This window comes from Pinus tabuliformis, chromosome 1_2 (assembly GCF_031772625.1).
Source record: "Pinus tabuliformis cultivar Carrire ecotype Pingquan chromosome 1_2, CPIR1, whole genome shotgun sequence".
Lineage (NCBI taxonomy): Eukaryota > Viridiplantae > Streptophyta > Pinopsida > Pinales > Pinaceae > Pinus > Pinus tabuliformis.
This window is the reverse complement of record NC_142298.1, coordinates 467,449,767-467,472,154: the sequence shown is the minus strand read 5'-3', so window position 1 is coordinate 467,472,154 and position 22,388 is coordinate 467,449,767. Positions and strand designations below refer to the sequence as shown.

General features: G+C 33.0%; 2 protein-coding genes across 2 annotated transcripts in view; both read right to left on the bottom strand.

Annotated features, from left to right (window-relative positions):
- LOC149206371 (cysteine-rich receptor-like protein kinase 2) overlaps window positions 1-2,876 on the bottom strand; it is a 191,283-nt gene extending 188,407 nt beyond the window's left edge. Inside the window, exon 1 of the mRNA XM_089397677.1 lies at window positions 2,732-2,876. Coding sequence (XP_089253803.1) covers window positions 2,732-2,876 — 145 coding nt within the window. The remainder of the gene's footprint in view (window positions 1-2,731) is intronic.
- Window positions 2,877-2,920: 44 nt separating this feature from the next.
- Window positions 2,921-3,790, bottom strand: LOC149206370 (putative cysteine-rich repeat secretory protein 61). Its single transcript, XM_089397676.1, has one exon. The coding sequence runs from the start codon at window positions 3,788-3,790 to the stop codon at window positions 2,921-2,923; it is 870 nt and encodes a 289-aa protein (XP_089253802.1).
- Window positions 3,791-22,388: the final 18,598 nt, after the last annotated feature.

The window sequence follows — 22,388 nt, the reverse complement described above, 5'->3', positions numbered from 1 at the left end:
GATATAGGGTGTAAAGAACATAACAAAAAGAGAAAGGGAAAAATTCTCATTCGAGGGAAATCCAAGAAGAGACTCCAAGGAGAAAATCCTAACAAGTAAAAGAGAGATGCCTTGACCAAGCCAAAATCAAAGGAAATAGAAAGACAATTGAGAGAACTGAAAACAGTAACATAGAAGAACTTTTAGCTTAAAGAAATCCTAGAATAAAGACTAAAGCAAAAGATAAACAAATGAAGAAAAGTATGATGGTCAGAGAAAAAATAGAGGGAACCACTTGGTTTTAGATGAGCGAGTTAAATTGCTTTGAAACTAAAACCATGGCCTTTGTGCCAACCTCTCATACCCTGATCCTAAATTGAGCTCTTGGGGAACAACATTTGATGCCTTGGAGAAGGCCAAAGTGCCCATCCCTTGATTTTTATATTTTCTACTTTGTTATATATGGTATCAATATAGAGAGACTCCTTCTTAAATAACCCTTTCACCCGTGAAGTAATGCTTGGAAAGAAAGAAAAAAATGACATTAAACTATCAATCTTCAACAAGCATCCAATTAATATACAAATGACACTAAACTTCTCGATGTGTGGGTTGTGTTTCTTCTCAATATTTTTGTGTTCTTGCTCTAGATTTCCAGTCTATGCCATGAAAATAGTTTGGATGAGCACCTTCTCAACAAAATGATGTTTTATAATGGAGCTAACCACCATATCAAAAAATGAAACGTCGAACATTATCTTGTGATGAAATTCCTAGTGCATATTGAGAGAATTGAATACATGTTCCAAGTAGCTCGCTACCTAAACCCCCATCACCTTTTCCCATCAGATCCCTTTAAATCTCCATTACTACTTATGACTATCCCTCGGTGTGGGGAGGTTATCCTCCACCACAATTCATGGGCATTGTGATTTGAATGGCTTAATGATATTGTCATTCCACTAAGTGTGTAGGGAGAGATTGGTATATTTATTGTCTTCATTTTCTGATTTATCGACAAGTTTGTTTTCAATCCTTTTCACTTGTTTAATTGTTGAAGTATAAAGGTCTTTTAGAAGTGTGTGAGTTTTTTCTAATACTCCTTCTAGCCTCCATCTGACCTCCAACATATTGAAACTTTTGATGGGGACAAACCATTCTGTAATGTTTTTGTCATCCCTATTATTAATTGAGAATCCCCTTCAATAATAAGATTTCCAAAGTGACTCTTGATGGCTACCTATACGCAAACACTAGAGCAAATAACTCTCTGTCATCCTTGTCATCAATTATTAAGAAGCTTGCATAGATTTTTAGCAGTGATCCATGCACTCCCTAAACACCCACTAAAACTAGCTCGATTAGGGTTTCATTTAGATTTCTTGTCAAAATTATTTTTAAAGAATCCCCTAGGAGGAGGCGTCCAATGGTTTGGGCGGGAGCATTGAGGGAGGTAAGGAGTAGAAATTAGAGTAGAAAATGCCAAGGGCTTGAAGAAGTGAGGCCTCTTGTGCATTGTAAGTCTAGTCCTAGGTAGACTAGTTTTATGCAAGAACTAATTCTTTTATATTTTCTCAATTCTTTTCCAAATGAAATCTTTTGAGGTTGAAAGGTGTTCAATGATTCTTCTATTTCTCTCCTCCCAATCTCCCATACAATAAACCCTAGAAGCAATTCCCAGCCCTTGTTGATGATTGTATGAGAAAATGTTGTGCTTTGCTAGCTTGCTATTATGAGATCTATGCTATCACTCAATTGGTTTAATTGTAAAAATATTAGTAGCTTCACAAAAAAGACTAGAAAAAAACAACAATTGAGTAAAAAGTTAGCATCTTTTAATTTATCTTTTTTATATATGAGCAGAGACCCAATACTTAAAATCCCCTTCTTTGTAAATGGTCCCAACTTAAAATTTTTCCATAAGTTAATAGCCATAGAAATAAAAAAACCTTATAAAATTGGCATAAATATAATGAATGTAAACTTCTAAAGATATATTTAGCAATAGATTTTGGGTTATATTTGCCATTATATTTGTACCCTCAACACAACTTATTAAACTTACAAAAACTTTCAAACTCTAAATTTAAACTCGCTAATACTTCCAAGCCTTAAACTTCTAAAGATATACTTAAAATCCCTTTTGTAAATGATCCCAACTTAAAAATCTTCCATTAGTTAATAGCCATAAAAATCAAAAAACCTTATAAAATTGACATAAATATAAAGATTGTAAACTTCTAAAAATATAGTATATTTTTACCCTCAACACAACTAGTTAAATTCACATAAACTTTCAAACTCTAAATTTAAACTCGCAGATACTTCCAAACCTTAAACTTCTAAAGATATACTTAGCACTAGGTACTCGCACATACTTCCAAAACTTAATATTTACATCGTATAAATATTATTAAACTCATACAAACTTTCAAATGTAAACTGAAACTGGCCCATACTTCCAAAACCTTAAAATCTACATACTATAAAGATTAAAATGTAAAATATTACTCTATTCTAAATATAGATGATGATAAATACAGTCATGTACATTCATCTTTCCTCAATTTTCACATTTTTGCTAGTATTGTTGCAGGGATGGATTTCATGGCTGAGTAATATTTAAAACATCGCTTATTGATTTTATTTATAATTCATAAAATGCTTAAATATCCGTAAAAGAGGTTCATTTTTCATTCTTTAAAACTATGATTTTAAAATCACTCATTCATTTTTTTTTAAATCATCTTACCTGGAAGCGATTTCCTATTGCTGGGATTAGCAACTTTCCGTTTCCAAAATACAACCAACCCAAGACCACCGCAACAACCGAACCACCGATGCTCAATCCCAACACTTTGGAAAGACTTTTTCCTGCAGCGAACAATAATGGGCATCACTATACTGAATTAGCAGAGGCTTTTCAGATTTTCCTAGTGATCTAAATATGTATGACAATATCACCTTGTGTTGGCCTCGATGCTGATATAGAAGGACCACTTTTATTTCCACTTCCATTTAGGACTGAGAACAGAGGCACACCATCATCGTAAAACTTGTAGCTGTCATAACGAATTCCGCATTTATCGATGAAGGCGAGTCCTTGGCTAGTACCAGCTGGGCAGGAGCCCAAATACTCGTACATAATGTTTAGGCACTGCCTACACCGAGTCATATTAAGTACTCTCCAACATTCAGCCATAGAATAAACCCCATGATCACTCAGTACACTGTAACCCAGAGAACTGGACACAGCTTTCTCAATAAGCCTCTGCAAAAGAGAGGCAGTTTTCCAATCCTTGACACCCCTTGCCTCTGTGCCGTTTACTTTAACGTTATCACACAACGCAAAGATCCAAAACGCATCCACTGAGAAGCTGTAAGTGGCATATTCCAAAATGCATCCACTGAGAAGAACGCTTCCGTAACTGAGACTTCCATTACAATAAAAAACTAAATATTCTGTAGCTTTTGAAACGCATCCCCAACAAGTAGAGGCATTCAGATCTCCCCTGCACTGAGTAAAACCGAACATCTTATCTCCATTCTCTCCATAACTGAAATCACTGTAGCCCGTCTTGTTAACATTGTCCAGCAATGAATTGATAACCACCTTCAAGTTCCTTTGCAGAGCACTTCCATTCGTGATCCTATCGTTACTGCACTGGTGTGCCCGGAAAACTGTAGGACTATCGGACGGAGGTAATGAGTGTATGAAATCGAAAGTTAATGGTAATGTTAGTAGAAAGAGCATTAAGGAGACAGAGAATTTGGGTTTCGCAGTGAAAATGAAGTGAAGTGAAGTGGCCATTCTGTAATTGGAATCAATCTGCGGAAAACTTGAGAGATTGTCAGAGCCGCCTTTCTTTTATGAAGATGGGTCTGGTCGAAAGGGAAGAGAAGATTGGAGTACCGTGTTGAAACGGTTTCTTTTACGAAGAAGGGTAAGGCTCGGCAGGCCCATGGGCTCTTTTGCTTGTTCGATAAAACCATTTTCGAGGAGATCAGGTTCAAATGGAAGAAAAGATTAGACTGCCGTGTTGAAGCGGTTAACCCTAGATGAGAGTTTCTTGAAGGTTCGATGTGGATATGATATTGGGACATGTTTGAAAAGAATATTTCAATGTGAGGTTGACAATTTTTGTTCATTTGTAATTCATAACTTTGAATGATCAAAGAACGCGGTTTCTTTCAGTCCTGATGGAGCTAGGTGAGGTTGATCTTTTTTGTTGATAATTTTGAATGATCAAATAACGTTCCCTTCAATCCTTATGGACCTAGGTTTAACGTAGTGTAAGTTAAGAATGGGTGAAGCTTTTTTATTTATAAGCAAATATAAATATAATAATTGGGTTGACAATTTTTGTTCATGTGTGGCAGATGTTTTTGAATGATGAAAGAATGTTTTTTTCAATTTTTATTTATATAAATAATTTCTCAAATAAATATTTTATATACTTTATATAAATACAAAAATAAATGCATAAACCAATACTTCTAAATTTTATCATATATTACTTTAAAATGTCAATTTTTTTATAACCAGAAATAAAATAATGAAAATAATAAAACCAATTATTAAAATTCAATATTTCTATATTTACGTTACTTTATTTAATATTTCTTATATTTATAGTATTAAGTTTCATATTGTAAATTAAAAGTGTTTAGCTTAATGTTAATTTATTTAAAATTTTCTATATTTATCATATTTTGTTTTATATGATGTTAAAATTGTTATTATAAATATTTTTTTAATATTCTAATTCTAATTCTTTATAATATTACACTTTAATTTCATTATTTTTAAATAACCTGGCCAATACTCACTACTATGTGGCTTGTTATAATAACGATAACACCAAATGGTAAATTTCAAATAGTAATGCCACTCAATTTAAAATAATAATGGCAATCATTAATGTGAACGGTCAATGTTTTCTTGAAATTTTCTCTTTATTCAACTGAATTTTCTTGAACTGGAATTCCTTGAATCCTGAGTGAAATTTCAATGTTGTTTCGTTGGCCCAATTACGAGTGGAATACCATATCGGTGATGATCGCTTGACATTGACTTCAAATCAAAAGTTTTCTTATGTTTATTATATTTATATGTGGCATTATGTTCATTAGTTGCGGTACGCACTTCACAAGTCAAGCCGACCACTTCTGTCAGAAAGTTGAACAGTGTAAAATAAAGGCTGAGGAGGATAACAGGAATCCAATTGGGAGCATAAAAATTTAGCACATTTTAATTCAATGACCACGCCGTACCTTTACTCACCACCGACTTGAGCCATTGCAGATTATGGCAGTCAAGAAAATAAGGAAAGACATGAGTCGGCTGCATCTTTTTATTAAAAATAGCTTTATTTTAATTATTAGGAGGAATTGCTCTGAAAGTTATGGAAATTCTGGTCATATTTAAAAAAAATCTGGTAAGGATTTTTGTAAATTCAAGTTATAGTTGTTAAACTTCAAAATTTTAGGTGTCCTAGACTTTGTTGATGGTACCATCAAAAACATGGTTCAAACATTATTTTCTACAATATTTTTTGAAATTTTTTTGCGAAATTCCAGCGACTTTTAACCGTCCGACCAATTCCTCTGCCCTATGTAGCACCAACAACTCGAGCAGCAACAAGTACAAAATTGCTTGGATCCTACATGACAAAGAACAATAAAAAATTCAGATAACATAAAAAACTAAATTTTTACAACAATTTTTATAGTCGATGATAGGAGTTAACAAAATTTTTTTATTAACATTGTCTTTCCAAATTCACCTTCAAGTATTCAACTTTCTCAGCTAGTCGAAAAGAGTAACCAATAGAGACTGCTAGAACATTCTTGTAACCATTGATGATAGAATGTGGAACAACTCCAATTGTAGGAAACATTATGGCCACTGAAAGAACTGTCACCTTTTAACACAACAAGAAAAACAAAGTACACAAGAATTTTAAATGTGAATAGAACAAATATCAATGCAAGGATAATCTTGAGACAATAATGTGGGCTAAATGCAAGGATCATCTTGAGAGAGATAATGTGGGCTAAGTACCATCTTCGTCAAAATCAACGAGCACCCAACAAAATGCATTTACAAAGGAAAAACATTTGAAACCAAGTACTTCATAGCTTTAGAGTGACATGCAAGTTAATGAAACCAACTATGTTGTCTTTCTATAACAAAATTTTAATATTGTGTAGAATCATGTGGGTAAAAGGCAATGCTAGGTTATCTCCATGTTTGTATTTCATTTCTTACAAATTGAATATAATGAGCACAAACAAGTAATGCATGATACATTTGTGATACATTCTTAATTTCATATGGTTAGTAAACTCCATGCATGATACACTTGTGATACATTATTAACTTAATATGGTTAGTAAACTCCTCAACAGTCTCTAGTTGCAATTTGTAAAAAAATTAACAGTGTCGCTCATATGTGAGAATTTAAATCACAATTCCAAATTTAGGTACGTTAATCCGTAATTGCAAATTGTTAAAAAAATAATAATGTTTTTCATAAGTGAGAATTTAAATCACAACTCCAAATTTACTTATGTTGATGTGTTTAACACGGGAATATAATTTCGGTTTACACTTTCACATAAATGTTAAGATTTCTATCAAAGGTTAAAGAAAACTAAATATTTTCAAAATTGAATTGTGCATATCATGAAAGGAAAGATAAAATTGTTTTACATTCATAATACAAGTGTGAATAGTTCAATTAGCAAATTTGCAACAAAAAATGCCAAATCTTAAAGTTACTAGTATACTCAAATTAAAGAAAGAGTAGAATATGGAAATGGAATGCTCTTGTTAATTACATTAAGCAGTGTATGGGATTTTTTGTGAAATTGCAGGGAAAATAAATTATAGATAAAGCTCACCAAGGATCAAGTTTAGCATCCTTGATTTTACATGATGCCTCTTTAATTATAAGATTGAAAGACGTTATTGTTTTCTCCTAATCTAAACTAATCGTTAAACCCACTTCGTAGATGGTAGAAGGAAAGCAACTAGTATGTGAGATATTTCAGATTAGGAGGAAGATCTTGAAAACATGTTTTTGAATGATTGATCTCCACTTAATATTCTCTAAAAGCATCAATCTTTAAAGCTCCTTAAAGCTCACCACATAAATTTTAGCATCCTAGATTTTAAATGATGCCTCTTTAATTATAAGATGCAAAGATGTTATTGTTTTCTCTTAATGGGAGGAATATCTTCAAAAAAAAATTGAAGGACTGATCCCCATATTCAAAGAATTTCAAGGATAAACTTATTTGGGGTTCCAGTTATGGAAATTATACAACTAGAGAGAGCCATCATATATATCTCCACTCTTTTCATAATCATGGGATATAGGGTCATCATATTACCCTTTTATTTTGATGGTTTTTCTTCTCAATATGATCAAAATTCAATTGAAATTTCTAATTTAATCTGGAACTGCGTAATTATAAATTACATTTTTAAATTATTTCAAATTAATATTTCAACAATTATTCATCCTTCAAATTTTGAGAAATATATATCACCCTCTACTTGTAACATCTCTAACTGTGCATTCAAAAGAGAAATGAACAAAAAAAAATGTATTTTACCATGGTTATTAAATAAATTCAATATTTTTCACATATTTCCTACTAATCTACATAAACTATTTAATTAATTTCTCATTCCAAGGATTTCTTGGTTTGTTACTAAGATCCATGCCCAACGTATTGAGCTTCACCCTACACGTGTTGATTTTATTATGAAAGAGAAAGTTCAATTGTGATTGAAGTTTCTAGTGAAGTTAGTAAGTCTAACCAGTGTTACTTCGGTTATACGAAGTACATGAACTTTCTCGATGAATTTGGGGTAGAGCTACACCTAGACCGTGGGTCGATCGTCGATCATCTAGGGTTAGATCTAATAAAGGAAATGAACCACTATAGGATTACGGTGACAAACCGGTTTTCTCACCTAATGGGTCAGTGATTTTCACGATGTGGTCTAACCACAGATCACAACACTAATTTCCCCGCCCAAGGGGCTTATCTGCAACCAGGTAATTCAAAAAAGGCTCACTCAGGGTTCAAAAACGCTTAATTCCAAGCACTGTAATTTTCTAGTTTTCAGTTTATTATTTCTCATGAGCTACAAGCTAATTTGTTATTACTCTATGGCAAGTTGGACAAGGTCAAAAGTTGTACCCAACTCTACAAACTCCCTTTCGGGGGTAAAAAAAATGATTCCTTGCTATTACACACTAGAACCCTGCTTAGCCTTACTCCCTGGGGTTGTCCGAACCCTCTATGGTTCCTTCATTACATGGTTTCTTGTTTTCCTTTTTCTTGGTCGCGCTGACCTTCCAAGGTAAGGGTCATCATTTTTATAAATTTGTTATATATTTCTTCTGTTATTTGAGGTCGTCCAATAGTTTCCACTAATTAAGTTCATTTTTTTTTCTTAAAGGTCCAGGTACTCAAGAATATTCTTCTCTATTTTCTCCTTTCTAAGGTTGTGCGGCTGCAACTTACCTGGGTTCTTCTGGGTTACTCTACTCCTCCATAAATTAATTTCTAAAAGTCGGTTAAGTGATGCTCATGCAACATTCTAGGTTATGGATTTAAGAGATCTGTGGTTTGTATCTTTTGAATCAGAGACCGGAGAATCCACAGTATGAACATTTTTATACCAACGTTTCAAATCCCAAGTGGGATCCATCATCAGGGTTGAAGAATGATAATAAAAGAAGAGCAAATAAGGGAAATAAATACTAATGAGGAAGGATTTTTCAAGGAGGAACACGCTAGAATCTTTTAATTTTTATTTTATATAATTTTATTTAATCTAATAAATTGCTTATATTTATTTTTCTTAATATTATTAAAAAAATTTAAGAGAAAGAAACTTAGTTCATAACCTAATAATAAAACTAGGGACAATAAGAAATAAATTAATATATTAAACTAATTTAATATATTTAAATCATATTAATAATTATAAATAATTAATATTTATAATTAATTAATATAATAATTCATAGATTAATTAATATAAAATTAATCATTATAAAATAATTAATTAACTATTATTATAATAATAATTAATTATTATAATAATAATTAATTAATATAATAATTAATATATTAATTAATATAATGATTCTTATATAAATTAAATTAATATATATAAAACATATTAATATTAATAATCATAAATAATTAATATTTATAGAATTTATATAATAATTATTATATAAATTAAATTAATATATATAACTCATGTTAATATTAATAAATAATTAATATTTATAGTAATTAATATAATAATTAATATATTAAATAATAGTTATATATAGAAATCAATATATTATAGTATTTTAATGATATAAAACTGGACCAAAAAAATGGAAAAGGAGAGGGGAGATAACTTACCCGAGGGGTGCATTACCTGGGGATGGGATGGCGACTTTTAATTTTCTTGATCAAGGGAAGCCAACTTCCGCTAATTTCCATACCATTGTCTCTGTTCAGATTCTGAGGATGCTTAATAATTTCAAGTGCTTCTCTGATCTTTCGTCTTTGATGCTGCTCTTCTCTTGCGATGATTGATGCGTCTTCCAGGCAGATATGGTGCTTAGTCTTCAAGGAGTGTTCTGCCAATGCTGAGGTACGAGATCTTCCATTCCTAATATCAGCGCCATGTTCTTTGAGCCTTGTCTGGAGGGAGTGACCTGTTTCACCTATGTAGCTTTTTCCACAAGAACAGTCTATTTTATAGACTCCTTTAAGCTGAAGATTGTCAATATCATCTTTAACAGACTTCAAACCTTGTCTGATAGTACCAGAAGCTGAGAAATGAGTGATAATGTTTTTCTTTCTTAGGATTTTAGCGATTTTATCTGTAACACCATGGATATAAGATAGAAAAATCTTACTACATTGAGGATGGTCTTGCACCTTATGCTCATGAGATGAAGGAATCAGTATTTCCGATAAGGGGTTTAAGGATTTTAGCAACATATTTAGCAAGCTCATAGGTTGGGGAACCAATAGTATTAACTATCGGTCTGAGGGGGACCCCTTCCTTATGGATCTTGGGTAATCCATAGATTCTAGGGATGGTTTCACAAGAGGGGATTAATTTCTTCTTTAATTTCTCATCAAGGTTAGAATCTGAGATGGTCTTTTTTACATCCTTCATGATTTTGGGAATGGGATTACTGTTCAACTTCTTATAACTGCCACAATTTAGGTGATCATTCATTTTGCGCACATAGTCTTCTTTATCTAAGATGACTGCTGCTCCTCCTTTATCTGCTTTAAGAACCACCACTTTTTCATTGTTCTTCAAGGATTTGAAAGCTTTTTGTTCTTCCTTACTCAAGTTGCTTTTGGGAGCTTTGGATTTTCTCATGAATTAATTAATTATTATTATAATAATAGTTAATTAATTATTTATAATGATTAATTTTATATTAATTAATTTATGAATTATTATATTAATTAATTATAAATATTAATTATTTATAATTATTAATATGATTTAAATATATTAAATTAGTTTAATATATTAATTTATTTCTTATTGTCCCTAGTTTTATTATTAGGTTATTAACTAAGTTTCTTTCTCTTAAATTTTTTTAATAATATTAAGAAAAATAAATATAAGCAATTTATTAGATTAAATAAAATTATATAAAATAAAAATTAAAAGATTCTAGCTGACAGTGTGTTCCTCCTTGAAAAATCCTTCCTCATTAGTATTTATTTCCCTTATTTGCTCTTCTTTTATTATCATTCTTCAACCTTGATGATGGATCCCACTTGGGATTTGAAACGTTGGTATAAAAATGTTCATACTATGGATTCTCCGGTCTCTGATTCTAGGTTATGTTATTACCATTAGGGTTTGATTGATTCTCTGCCCATATTATCTCATTGATAGAAGGGTTTCTTTTTTTGTTTTGGGGCATGTCTGGCCACGACTGTGTCTGTAAAGAATGGATTATGAATGTATAATGCATGAGTCTTAGTTTTGATGATTCAATTTGAGTAATTCTAGCCCCTTCGAGGGACTTTTTACAACTCAACTTAAAGTTTTAGCTTTTTTGCAAAACATTGGTACCACTTGTTTGTGCTCATATAAAAAATATGTCCTTCTAATGATTTCGATTCCACTTTTTTACTGTGCAATTGTTTAAGTAAATATTTAATTAAGGTTTTTGGTGGAATAATGGTCCTTATGCATAGTTATAAGTTATTTACATCAGTTATCAAGTATGTACATCATTGGGGTTGAATGTGGTTGGATTGTAATGACTTGTCTATTATTGAATTGTTTACAAATTTACACCAACACTAGATTACAATTTGATTCCTATACTTTTTTCTTAACACTGCAGTTGAAATGAGCCACGATTATGCCCAAGTTGTCGATTGGACTGGCTTGGCTATGTTTGGAAATAAAATATTTTGTTATAATGCATGGCATGTACTATGTATCGTCCATATGTCTTCTTACTTCAAATCTATTAGATGTTGAAGAAAAAGTTACAGTATGTATTAGCCATATTGTTTCTCAATTTGAATCTATTATATATTCTAGGGGACAGCCATTATATGTCCTATTTAATAGCCTCAGCCATGAGAAGGTCTACAACTACCCGTTTTAAGACGTATAGCCGGAAGGTCGTCACTACTAAGATCGAAATCAAGATACCGCAAAAAAGAAACCATGTCATTAATCGTTTTACATAGAGTGGGTATTTTCTAGTTTCCAAAACCAATCAATAGCTGTGTGATGAAGTACAAGGAAGGAAATATGATTATAATGAAAATACATAGGAATTTTTTTCAGGTAAACCATTGGAAAATGTAGAAGGTTGAGAAGGGAAACCATAAAGTATGCAAAAAAGGAAAACAAGTAGTAAGGAATATGCAGACAATGCACTTGTTTTTTTCTAAAACATCTGTTGAAACATCATTGGTCACTGCTTGGATGTTTTGAAATGTTTTTGGTCATTTCTTTTTGGAATGTGTCTATTTGTTGCTTTCTAGAATGTGTTGTCTCCTAAAAAAGGTTGGCCTCTGCAGCATATATTGTCACTAGAAGTTGACTAAACCTACTGGAATTCGGCTAAAACTACTCGAACTCAACCAAATGTAGCAAGCAAAAGTAAAAGTGCATGGTCCCATAGTTATGGCTATTAAATGCGTAGATAGCAATCAAGAAAAATATTGAATGTGCAGGAGCGTGGGAGATAAGCGATCAGATGGAAGTTGTTTGACGTAACTAGGTGGACAATCCATATGGTAGCGTATAACTGGATTGAAGAAGGATGAAATTTCAAGTTTGTTATTGGTCAGGTGAATAGCGTTTTCTCACCCGAAGCCCATAGAGGAAATTCCTGTTTGGCGTAATTATAAAATGTAGGGGGATATCACTATAAAAGGTGGTAATGGGAGGATATAGGAGTTAAGTTGAGAAAACTAAATGTGGTTGAACATCATTGTTAATTTGAAAAAGGATCCACTCTACTTTTTATTCAAGCATGCCAAAAAATCTACTTGATACTATATTTAAAATGAGAATTTAATTACCTCGATGGAGGTGTTGGAAACAATGCTCACGGAGTGGGTGGGATGGGGAGTGGAAAGGCCCACTCTATCAACATTGGACGGAGGGAAGGAAGGGGAGAATGATGTGTCCAACTACCCCCATGCAGTCACACATGATATGAGTAATGAGAAATATCGAATTAATATGGCAACCCCCATGACCTCTACGTCTTCTTGCCAAGGTTGGGATTGCTCTACCATTTTCTAATATCTTTGTGATATCACCAGGATACAAGTGCAATTTATCCTTCCCAATGTATAGTTTTGCAATACTTCAATGAAGGAAGGCACTGGCTCTCTTGGTATGGCCTTCCATATTCCTTATCTTGTTGTCGATTAGAAACTTTGCTACCATCTCATGTCATAAAGGATCCATTTGGAGGGTTTGAGCAATATCCGACAAGGGGGTTTGCACTAGTACTAAGCAGAGAAATTTTGGGATGAGCATGCCTCCAACATGCTAGTAAATAACCTACTCTACTACTCTGCAAAATTCAATTCACAATCTAGAACACAAATCATAGACATGCAATAAGAATCAACACACATGCATAATGATTTATCTAGGGGAAAGAAACTGCTCGAAACCCATTCCTATATGTATTTCATTAATTGAGGAATATATATGTATTAGATATGCTTTCTCAAGCTTGAGCACAACCTGCAAGTGTATATTCTATCTCTTTGCCTGACTAATTGACCTTGACCAACACTTAGCCAAATTTGAAGCCCTTTGAACCCCTATTTCCTTGCGAAAATCCAAGGAATTAGGCCCCTATTATTTAGGGATTTTTCACTTAATTGATTGTATAATCCATAAGGTTTTATCTCTAATTGCATGCACCACCTATGCACATTGGAATAGTTTATAACTTATAGTACACTGCCTTGCAATCTCCATCTCAATTGGGGAACTCAAATTTTCTGCATGCAACAATTATTTGGGGTTGATTGATTAGTTATATGGATGATTAGTGAGTTAGACTGAAGTCTCATTGCACAACTTGACCTTCCACTAGTTCCTCCAACAGTTAGAACTAGTTTAACTAACAATAACTCAATTAACTGAATTAGATTTCTTACAAATTAGGAATCACTCATGCTTATCTGAACTCAAGGCCTCAAACTCGTATTAATGAGTTAAATAAGTGACAAAAGGCTTGTCTCCTCAGTTAACTACCTCCAAGATTTCTGCTGAAATGGAAATTTGAATTTCTCTAGTTTGATCAAGGCAAATTCAAACTGAGATTTTCTTCTTGTAATTTTCAACACTCCCTCTCAACAAGAAAGGGATTATTTGTAACCCCTATCTTGCATCTATGGAACTTGAATTTTCCTCTTGAAAAAGCCTATGTCAAAATATCTTCATCTTAGTCTCCTGTAGGAATGTATTCCAGCAACATTATTTGTGTCTAAATATCTAAATGCTTGGATCTATCATGAAATACATGATTTTCAGAGATCTTGATGCAACTCTAATTATCACAGTTGATCACAGTTGGATGCATCATCTGACCAAACAGTCCCACAAGAATCTTTCTCATCCAAATCGCGTCATCTGCTGCTTCACTAGCAGCCATGTATTATGCTTCTACTGAGCTAAGTGCCACAAATCTTTGCTTCATTTTGTACCAGGAAACCATTGTGGACCCAACACTAATAATTCTTCTTGATGTACTCTTCCAATCTAATGCACTCCCCATCTAACTTGCATCTATGAAGATAAATAGCTTCACTTCCTATGTCCATCTGTACCACAGTCCAAACTAGGTAGTTACTCTGAGGCATCGTAGTGTTAAAAAATGCAACAAGAAATTCCTAGTTTAATTTTCCCTTGAATTAAATTAGGAGAAAATCAAAATTCCACATCACAAGACAACTTGAATGACTTAACTGAGTTGTTAGCACTCAATTAGCTTAATTAATTTGAGTTGAGGGCTTAACTTGAGTTGTCTACAGTGATTCCTAAATTTTAAGAGCCTGGGTTGAGTTCATTTTAGTTGTAACAATTTAATTCAATTAAAATGAGTTAAGGTCAGTTAGAATAGTTCCAACTATTGGAGGAACTAGTAGGAGTTCTAACATTGGGGTGCAACTTCAGTGTTCAACCAGTTAACTGATTAATCAACCTTAATTAACTCATGCATGCATTAAATTCGAGTTAGCCAGTTGAGATTGGAGTTCAAGGGTTGTGTATTATGAGTTGTAGACAATTCCAAATTATACAGGTGGTGCATGGAGTCAGAGAAGGGGCCTACACGGTTTTCACAATTCTAAATGGGAATTTTCCTAGTTAATAGGAGGCTAATTCATAGTGCATGGAAATAGGGACTTGGGCATGCTTGGATTTGGTTAAGTATTGAACATAGCTTGTCTAAGAAGTAGTGAGATCGAGTATACTAGTGTAGAGGTTTCACGGGCTTGAGCAAGCATTGGATTTCGTCTCTATTTTCTAACTAATGAAATACATATAGGAAGGGGTTTTGAGTAGGTGCTTTCCCCTTAGATAAATCTTTGATCATATGTGATTGGATCTTGCCTCATGTTTAAGTTGTGATTTCTTGATTTTTTAATTGTTTCCGTTGATGAGTAGAGTAGATTCAATTCATTTGTTTTAGTAAATTATATAAGCAGTTTGAATCTACAATAATTGAACAGTGGAAAACAAAATTTCAGTCCTTTCGTGGAAAACAAAATTTTGATCATTTCATTCTTGCTTCCTCACAATAATGGTCATTGACTCCGAATTTTCACTAGTCAATCTGACCAGTCAATACTCAACTTGTCAAAAATTGAATAGTAGAAAATAAAATAATTTGCGCTTCTGCCCAACAAAATTTGACTATTCACGGAAAATTGTGGAGAGGACGATACAATGAATGGAATTTCTAACACGTCCATAGACACTATGTTTTTTCTTTGTGAAAGAAAGCTCCTTGCTTTCAGAGGGCAGAGTTATTTTCCGCCCAACAAAATTGACTATTCGCGGAAAATTGTGGAGAGGACGATACAATGAATGAAATTTCTAACACGTCCTTAGACGATATGTTTTTTCTTTGTGAAATAAAGCTCCTTGCTTTCAGAGGGCAGAGTTATTTTCCGCCCAACAAAATTGACTATTCGCAAAAAATTGTGGAGAGGACAATACAATGAATGAAATTTCTAACACGTCCTTAGACGCTATGTTTTTTCTTTGTGAAATAAAGCTCCTTGCTTTTAGAGGGCAAAGTTATTTTCCATGGCAAAGATATGGTAATGTTTATTATTTTGATTTTTGTTAAAATAATAATAATTAAATTAAATTAAAAAGAAAAAGAACATATATGATAGAGATGTATTAATGTTTGAAAATGGTAGAAATATTTTAATATTTAACATTTTGATTAGGGTATAAATAATAATAATAATAATTATAATTAATAATTAAATTAGTTTAGATCCGCTTTAATTTAGGATCTATCAGGTGTTCCTAAAGGGATCAAATATCTTTAAATACAAAACCTTTTGAGATGTAAATTTGAACTAATAGTCATCAAATGACTGTATCCATAAAACATAACAATAATGAATAATATTCACTTTTTTCAACATTTCTTTGTATTTATGAATACTTGTCAAAATCAAAACATTAAAAGAATGATAACTTTCTAACATAACTAGGAATAATAAATGTTTAATATAGTTTAACAAATTTAATGCAACATATACAATAATAAGCAATAAGGAAATATAAAAAGCTAACAATTTCACCAAGAGGTGCAAAGGAACACCAATATGAGGAGTGCGGATGTGTGGAAGGAGGTTAGATTTAAAAAAAAAAGAAGTTGCAATGATATAAATATCCCAACTGAAGTCAATCATTAAAGCACAAAGTACAGAGGGTTTGCAAAGTGTTAGTTTCATGTGAGATACACCTTTTTTGTTATGTCCATATGTTCAATCCAAACAAGGTCCATCCAAGACTTTACATGCCTATACTCTATGTAAATTGTCAGTGATGTAATGCCTATACTTTTAAATTTTCATATGTAACATAGGGTTTTGCCCGTTAGCTATAGATATAAATTTAATATTTCCTTAATTATACGTGTAACTAAAAACATTTTCAAATTGACATTCTTATGGTTATATTGAATGCCAAAAAAACCTTTGGCTTTCCTTAATTTCACTTATATTTTTTATGTTTATTTAATTTAACTTATATTTTATTTCAAAATAATGTTTGTTCACTTTATCCCAACATAACAATATAACTAATTCATTAAATCTCACTTATATTTTTTTATGTTTATTTAATTTAATTTATATTTTATTTGAAAATAATGTTTGTTCACTTTATCCCAACATAACAATATAACTAATTCATTAAACCTTTTTTATCCAAAATGTAACATATAAATCTATTTTAATATTTCAATTGTTTAAAAATATTAATCATGTCTGGAAGCCATATCCTCTTCAGACTCTTCCTCCACAAGACATCCAATCTAGTCAAAATGGCTAAAACCGATTTCCTCTTCGGACTCTTCCTCTGGCTCGTGTTTCTTTTCCTCTTCCTTTGGAGCAGCTGCAACTTATGTAGCACCAACAACTCAAGCAACAACAAGTGCAAACTTGCTTGGATCCTACATGACAAAAATAAAATAAAAAAATTCAGATAACATAAAAACGACATTTTTACAACAATTTTTATAGTCAATGATAGGAGTTAACAAAAATATTTTATTAACATTGTCTTTCCAAATTCACCTTCAAGTACTCAACCTTCTCAGCTAGTGGAAAAGAGTAATCAAGTCCAATAGAGACTGCTACAACATTCTTGTAACCATTGATGATAGAATGTGGAACAACTGCAATTGTAGGAAACATTAGGGCCAGTGAAAGAACTGTCACCTTTTAACACAACAAGGAAAACAAAGTACACAAGAATTTCAATGTGAATAGAACAAATACCAATGCAAGGATAATCTTGAGATAGATAATGTGGTCTAAGTACCATCTTCATCAAAATCAATGAGCACCCACAAAATACATTTACAAAGGAAAAAAATTTGAAACCATGTACTTCATCAGAGTTTCAGAGTGACATGCAAGTTAATGAAACCAACTATGTTGTCTTTGTATAACAAAATTTTAACGTTGTGTAAAATCATGTGGGTAAAAGGCAATGCTAGGTTATCTCCATGTTTGTGTTTCATTTCTTACAAACTGAATATAATGAGCACAAATAAGTAATGCATGATACATTTGTGATACATTCTTAACTTCATATGGTTAGTAAAATCCATGCATGATACACTTGTGATACATTATTAACTTCATATGGTTAGTAAACTTCTCAACAGTCTCTAGTTGCAAATTGTAAAAAAATTAACAGTTTCTCTCATATGTGAGAATATTCCAAATTTAGGTACGTTAATCCATAATTGCAAATTGTTAAAAAAATAATAGTGTTTCTCATAAGTGAGAATTTAAATCACAACTCCAAATTTAGTTATGTTGATTTGTTTATCACATGAATATAATTTCGATTTACACTTTCACATAAAGGTTGAGATTTCTATGAAGGTTAAAGAAAACTAAATATTTTCAAAATTGAATTGTGCATATCACGAAAGGAAAGATAAAATTGTTTTACATTCATAGTACAAGTGTGAATAGTTCAATTAGCAAATTTGCAACAAAAAAAACAAATCTTAAAGTTACTAGTATACTGAGATTAAAGAAAGAGTAGAATATGGAAATGGAAGGCTCTTGTTAATTACATTAAGCAGTGTATGGGATTTTTGTGAAATTCTAGGGAAAATAAATTGTAGATTCATCAAGGATCACGTTTAGCATCCTAGATTTTACATGACGCCTCTTTAATTATACGATTGAAAGACGTTATTGTTTTCTCTTAATCTCAACTAATCTTTAAACCCACTTTGTATATGGCACAAGGAAAACAACTAATATGTGAGATATTTCAATTTGGGAGGAAGATCTTGAAAACATGTTTTTGAAGGATTGATCTCCACTTAATATTCTCTAGAAGCATCAATCTTTAAATCTCCTTAAATCTCACCACAGACGTTTAACATCCTAGATTTTAAATGATGCCTCTTTAATTATAAGATGCAAATATGATATTGTTTTTTCTTAATCTCAACCAAAATTTCCGCCGACTTAATAGATGGTATAATGAAAACAACTAGTATGTGTGATATTTCAGTTTGGGAGGAAGATCTTCAAAAAACAAATTTGAAGCATTGATCCCCATATTCAAAGAATTTCAAGGATAAACTTATTTGGGGTTCCCGTTATGGAAAATATACAAGTAGAGAGAGCCATCATATATATCTCCACTCTTTTCATAATCATGGGATATAGGGTCATCATATTACCCTTTTATTTAGATGGTTTTTCTTCTCAATATGATCAAAATTCAATTGAAATTTCTAATTTAATCTAGAACTATGTAATTGTAAATTACATTTTTAAATTATTTCGAATTAATATTTCAACAATTATTCATCCTTCAAATTTTGAGAAATATAAAAAAAATTAAAAGAGCACCCTCTAATTGTGCATTCAAAAGAGAAAAGAACAAAAAAAATGAATTTTACCACATTTTATCATGTACCTTATGGAATTGTTTTTGTTAGGATATTCCGACACATAGGAAATAGTTAAGTTTAACTTGGTCTAGTATAGAGTTAGGTATAGAGTTAGGTAAAGTGTGTTTCTTTACCGTTGTACATTTTGTAACTTACAATCCGATGGTCACGATATGTAGTGATCCGACGGTTCATTCTCTCCTCGGTATTACCGACACTTGATCCGTGGCTTGACACCCGATTGGTCCATGAGTTCTATTTAAAGCGCATGGAGGGTCATTGTTCGGGTAATCCGTGCATGAGAGAAGCTTATGTAAATTTTCATTCTTTGATTAATAAATTTCCTGTAGTACCCATGCTAGGACAAGCCGTGGACTGTTTCCCTCTTTGAGGGTTTTAACCACGTCAAAAATACTGGTGTATTGATCTGTGATCTGGTTGTGAGCGGTGTCCTTTTGGTATTCTTTCTGAGGAACTTACCTTGTAAATTCCTAAATGGAAACTCTTCCACGAAAGCGTTAGCCGCCCAGCAGCAACCAAATTCAAAGAATCCTAAGAAGTCATATCCTCAAAAGAATGGTCCTAAACCAACTCAGCCTCAAAATGAAAGATCATTTCAGCAAAATGATAAGACCAATAAAAACAAATGGAAGAAGACTGATAGACATTGTAACTTTTGTAATCGGGATGGCCACTTAGAATCTAAATGCTTTAAGAAGATGGAAGCCTTGGAAGCCGCAATGAAGAAACATAACATCCATGTGGAGCCTACTTCAACTTCAACTTCCGGAATGGCACTTTCTGCATGTCGTTGTCAATCATCTCAGTCTGGTTATGCATTAAATGTATCTTCTTCTTCTTCTCATTCTCATGAGTGGCTCATTGATTCTGGAGCCTCTTATCACATGGCCAAAAACCAAGCCATGTTTTCTTCTTTAAATGATTGTAACACCAAAAATATATATGTTGGTGATGATAGATCTCTTAATGTTGTAGGGACTGGAACTGTTCATCTAGACAATGGTCAGTTTAATGATGTATTATGTGTTCCAACCTTATCCTGCAACCTTCTATCTGTCTATCAGATAACTCATTCAGGTGAAGGTAAAATTGTTGAATTTTCACCTCATGATGTTGTAATCAAGGATCTAAAAGATCCTAAACAGATTCTAGCTACTGGTCTTGTTGATGATTCCACAAGGTTGTATAAGTTTCACAACTTTGGGTCATCAAATCTTCCCTCAGTATTTGTTTCTCATAATGATGAAGTGAGCAAACTTTTGCATGAGCGATTTGGTCACTTAAACTATCGCTCCCTTCAGCATCTATGTAAAGAAAATATGGTGACAGGTCTTCCTATGGTATCTTGCAGAGATGGTGTTCGTTCTAGATGTGTACTCGGAAAACATCATCGGGACAATTTTGACAAACGTGCCTCTTGGCACGCCTCAGCCCCTTTATAGCTTGTGCACAGTGATTTATGTGGTCCTCTTCCTGTTGCTTCATTCTCTGGCTGCAAGTACTTCTTAACTTTCATTGATGATTTCTCCAGACGCACTTGGGTATACTTCTTAAAACTCAGGAGCGAAGTATTTAACACATTTTTGGCCTTCAAAGCCTTTGTTGAAAAACAATCTGGACATCAAATTCTTAAGCTAAGAACTGATAATGGTGGAGAATATGTTAAAAACACATTCATCAAATTTTGCACCGAAAATGGAATTCAAATGCAACATACTGTTCCATAAACTCCACAACAAAATGGTGTAGCTGAAAGGAAAAATCGCACCTTAAAGGAAATGGCTAATTGTATGTTGCAATCTGAAGGACTCAGTCTTAGTTTTAGGGCCGAAGCAATTAATTGTGCAAATTATATAATCAATCGCACTCCTACTAAGGTTCTAGAGAATATCACTCCAGAAGAAGCTTGGAGTTCCATTAAACCAGATGTAAGTCACTTTCGTGTGTTTGGAAGTGAAGCATGGGCCCATATTCCAGATGAAAAGCATAAAGCTTTAGAACCTAAGAGTGAGAAATGTACTTTTGTTGGATATTCTGAAGATGTAAAAGGTTATAGACTTATTCCATTTAAGTCCAAAAATGTTATCATTAGAAGAGATGTAAAATTTGATGAAAATAAATCGGCCTGCGAGCCTAGTCCGGCGGATGTGCCACCTCTTCCTATCTCTTCTACTTTTGAAAACATTTCTTCTTCAGATGATGAAAGCGAGGATGATAATCCTCCCCCACCTTCTAAGGATCCTCAACTTCCAATATGGGTCCGTGCTACTCGGGATGCAGCAGGTGATCTTGCCGGTGATCCTACAGATCAGCGACGTACACGTTCTCAGTTTGAAAGAGCCTCTTCTTTACTGGCTCAAGCTCCAGTAAATCATGATCCTGACACTTTTGCAGAAGCTTCAGGCCATCCACATTGGGAAGCAGCTATGAATGAAGAATATCATTCATTGATGACAAATGATACATGGGATCTTGTTCCTCTACCAAAGGGACACAAACTTGTTAGATGTAAATGGGTTTACAGAACCAAGTATGGAACAGATGGGAAAGTTGATAAACATAAAGCTCGTCTCGTTGCTAAGGGCTTTTCACAGGTTGAAGGCATTGACTACACTGAAACCTTCTCCCCTGTTGCCAAAATGAACTCTATCCGCCTTGTTCTTTCCCTTGCTGCCTCTTTAAAATGGGAAGTCCATCAGATGGATGTTAAATCTGCCTTCTTGCATGGGGACTTGCAGGAAGAAATCTATATGGAACAACCCATTGCCTTCATACAAACAGACTCCAGCCTTGTTTGTCGACTTAAGAAATCCCTTTATGGCCTCAAGCAAGCTCCTCGGGATTGGTATGCCAAAATGGATAGCTTTCTTTTAGAATCTGGCTTTTCTAGGTGTCATTCTGACAATACTGTCTACACCAAGAAAGTGGGCAACTCTCTTATCATCCTTGTTCTTTATGTTGATGATCTTATTCTTACTGGTAGTGATCCCAACCTTATAAACCATGTGAATTCCAGCCTTAAAAAGAAATTTGAAATGACAGACTTAGGACACTTACACTATTTTCTCGGTCTTCAAGTCTTGCAATCCAAGGAGGGTATTTTCCTTTCCCAGTCCAAGTATGCTTGTGATATTCTTCGTCATTTTCACATGGAAGACT